Source organism: Rhagoletis zephyria, unplaced genomic scaffold (genome assembly GCF_001687245.7).
Source record: "Rhagoletis zephyria isolate East Lansing unplaced genomic scaffold, Rhagoletis_zephyria_1.1 Rzeph_scaffold_46682, whole genome shotgun sequence".
In the NCBI taxonomy this organism is placed as follows: domain Eukaryota; kingdom Metazoa; phylum Arthropoda; class Insecta; order Diptera; family Tephritidae; genus Rhagoletis; species Rhagoletis zephyria.
Window position 1 is genome coordinate 1 of NW_016203737.1, and position 2,096 is coordinate 2,096.

Here is a 2,096-nt window from a genome sequence, read left to right on the forward strand (position 1 = left end):
AATGAGAATGCACACTCAATTGATTCAATCATTACACAGCTCTGATACTGACTTTACGCGCTCTCAATGACCTTGTTCAGGGTAACACCACACACACACCAAAATATCAAATTGGAAAAACAACAAATAAAAAACAATTACAAATACACTCATGTATGTATGTATGTATATACGTATGTCTATATAAAAGGGGAAGTAGGGAAAATAAATGCTTTTTATTCCCAATTGAACAAAGCCTCGCAGTCTTTGAACAATTTACATTTTTATTATGTTGTACTTTATTTTATTTATTTTTTATATTTTTGTACATGTATATGCACATTACATATCGATGGCTGAGTGGTAGATCGACCTATCTCGGCAGCCAGTTCGAAAACACCCTATCTCAGAAAATTTTTCAACATCGTTCTATCTCAGAAAACTTCTCAAGAACGCCCTACTTCAGAATTTGATTGAAAATACCCTACCTCAGAATTTGGTTGAATAACGCCGTATCTCAGCTGCCGACTCAAAAACGCCCTATCTCAGCTTATTTTCAATGTATTTTCGTTTGAGATAGGGCGTTTTTGAACCGAATTCTGAGATAGGACGTTCTTCAACAGAATTCTGAGATAGAGTGTTTTTCAAAAAAATTTTGAAATAGGTTGTTTTTCAATAAAATTCTGAAGTAGGGCGTTCTTGAAAAGTTTTCTGTGATAGGCCGTTTTCGAACCGGCTGCCGAGACAGGTCGATCTTCCACTCAGCCATCGATATGTACCATTTTGACTTCATATTTATATTGTTTTTATTTTTATATATAACTAGCGGTACCCCGGTGTGCTTCTCTACACCAAATATTAAAAAATTAATGAAAAATCCTGGAATTTTTCTATATGAAGATTTATCATATGTTTTATTTCAAAATGTTTGATTCTTTATTTTAAATCTTAATCCAACACATTTGGATATACAACATTTTTTGTTTTTCCATCTTGGGTATGAATAAATTATATAAAAATAAACAATTGGTATGCCAACTCTTGAACATGCCACGTATAGCTGTCCGTGCGAAAAGCACGGCTCCTCCAAATTCAACCCGCATACTTGAAGAGTTTGTCCTGGCGCCTTGTTGACGGACATGGCAAATGCTAGACGCACTGGGAATTGCAAACGCTTGAATTCAAACGTCATGTCTGTTTTTATTAGTGGAATACGTGGTATGAGCACAATTTCACCTTTCGCTTTGCCAGTCAGTATTGTTGCTTCAACTAAATTCGCAATCAATTTTTTTACTGCCAGTCTTGTGCCATTACACTGTTTTGGAGCATTGAAATTCCGTAGTAAAATAATTGATGAGCCGACCTTCAAATTCAAACAATGTGGTGGCATACCAAGCGGTTCCATTGAATTCAAAAATTCAACAGGATAATTCACTGCGTCATCTTGATTCATTGCGCTGTCAACAGATTTATATGTTGTCACTTCATCTGGCAAATTTTCTAGAATTTGATAATTGATTGAATTGACATGCACATTTTTGGTGCCAGTATTGCGCGTTCTCTCAACCAATCGTGATGCAGGTAATTTAGAGCAATATTTGGAAACACGCATTCAATCAATTTTTCTCTTCTTCAGCAAAGTAATCAAGCCATTTGTATTATCGATTCGAACTTTGCCATTTCCGATCTCTAACAATTGCTTCGAGAACCGATCTTCAAATCGATTTTTGTGCAACTGAATACGCATGTTTATGTGTTATGTAAATTTTTGCACATATCGCCACAGAGGGGAAGACTTCAAGCATGCATTGATCTCATCTGCCGGTGTTGATCGTGGAATCACGGGCAATGTTTGTCGAAAATCACCTGGCAATAATACCAAAGCACCACCAAAAAGCTGTTGATTTCCACGTAAATCTTGCATTGTGTTGATTCTTCAAAGTCCAAAATAGAAAGACCGAATATCAATGTACACCACCTATTCGATAATACGATGAAATGACAGATATGTTGTGTTGTGGTGACTTTCATTCCATTGGCTCTACAAAATCCCTATTGAAAAACTTGCAGCCATGTTTATACTTGACTTAATTTATCCGAAGAAAAAATAAAAACAG

The 2,096-nt window shown here is 35.8% G+C and overlaps 1 protein-coding gene across 1 annotated transcript; it reads right to left on the reverse strand.

Annotated features, from left to right (window-relative positions):
* Nucleotides 1-1,084: 1,084 nt before the first annotated feature.
* On the reverse strand, nt 1,085-1,591 carry LOC108355534 (uncharacterized; the record flags this gene model as incomplete). The annotated part of the gene is made up of 1 exon (XM_017606692.1): nt 1,085-1,591. A coding segment is annotated over exon 1 (507 nt), but the record flags the coding sequence as incomplete, so codon positions are not given.
* Between the last annotated feature and the right edge of the window lie 505 nt (nt 1,592-2,096).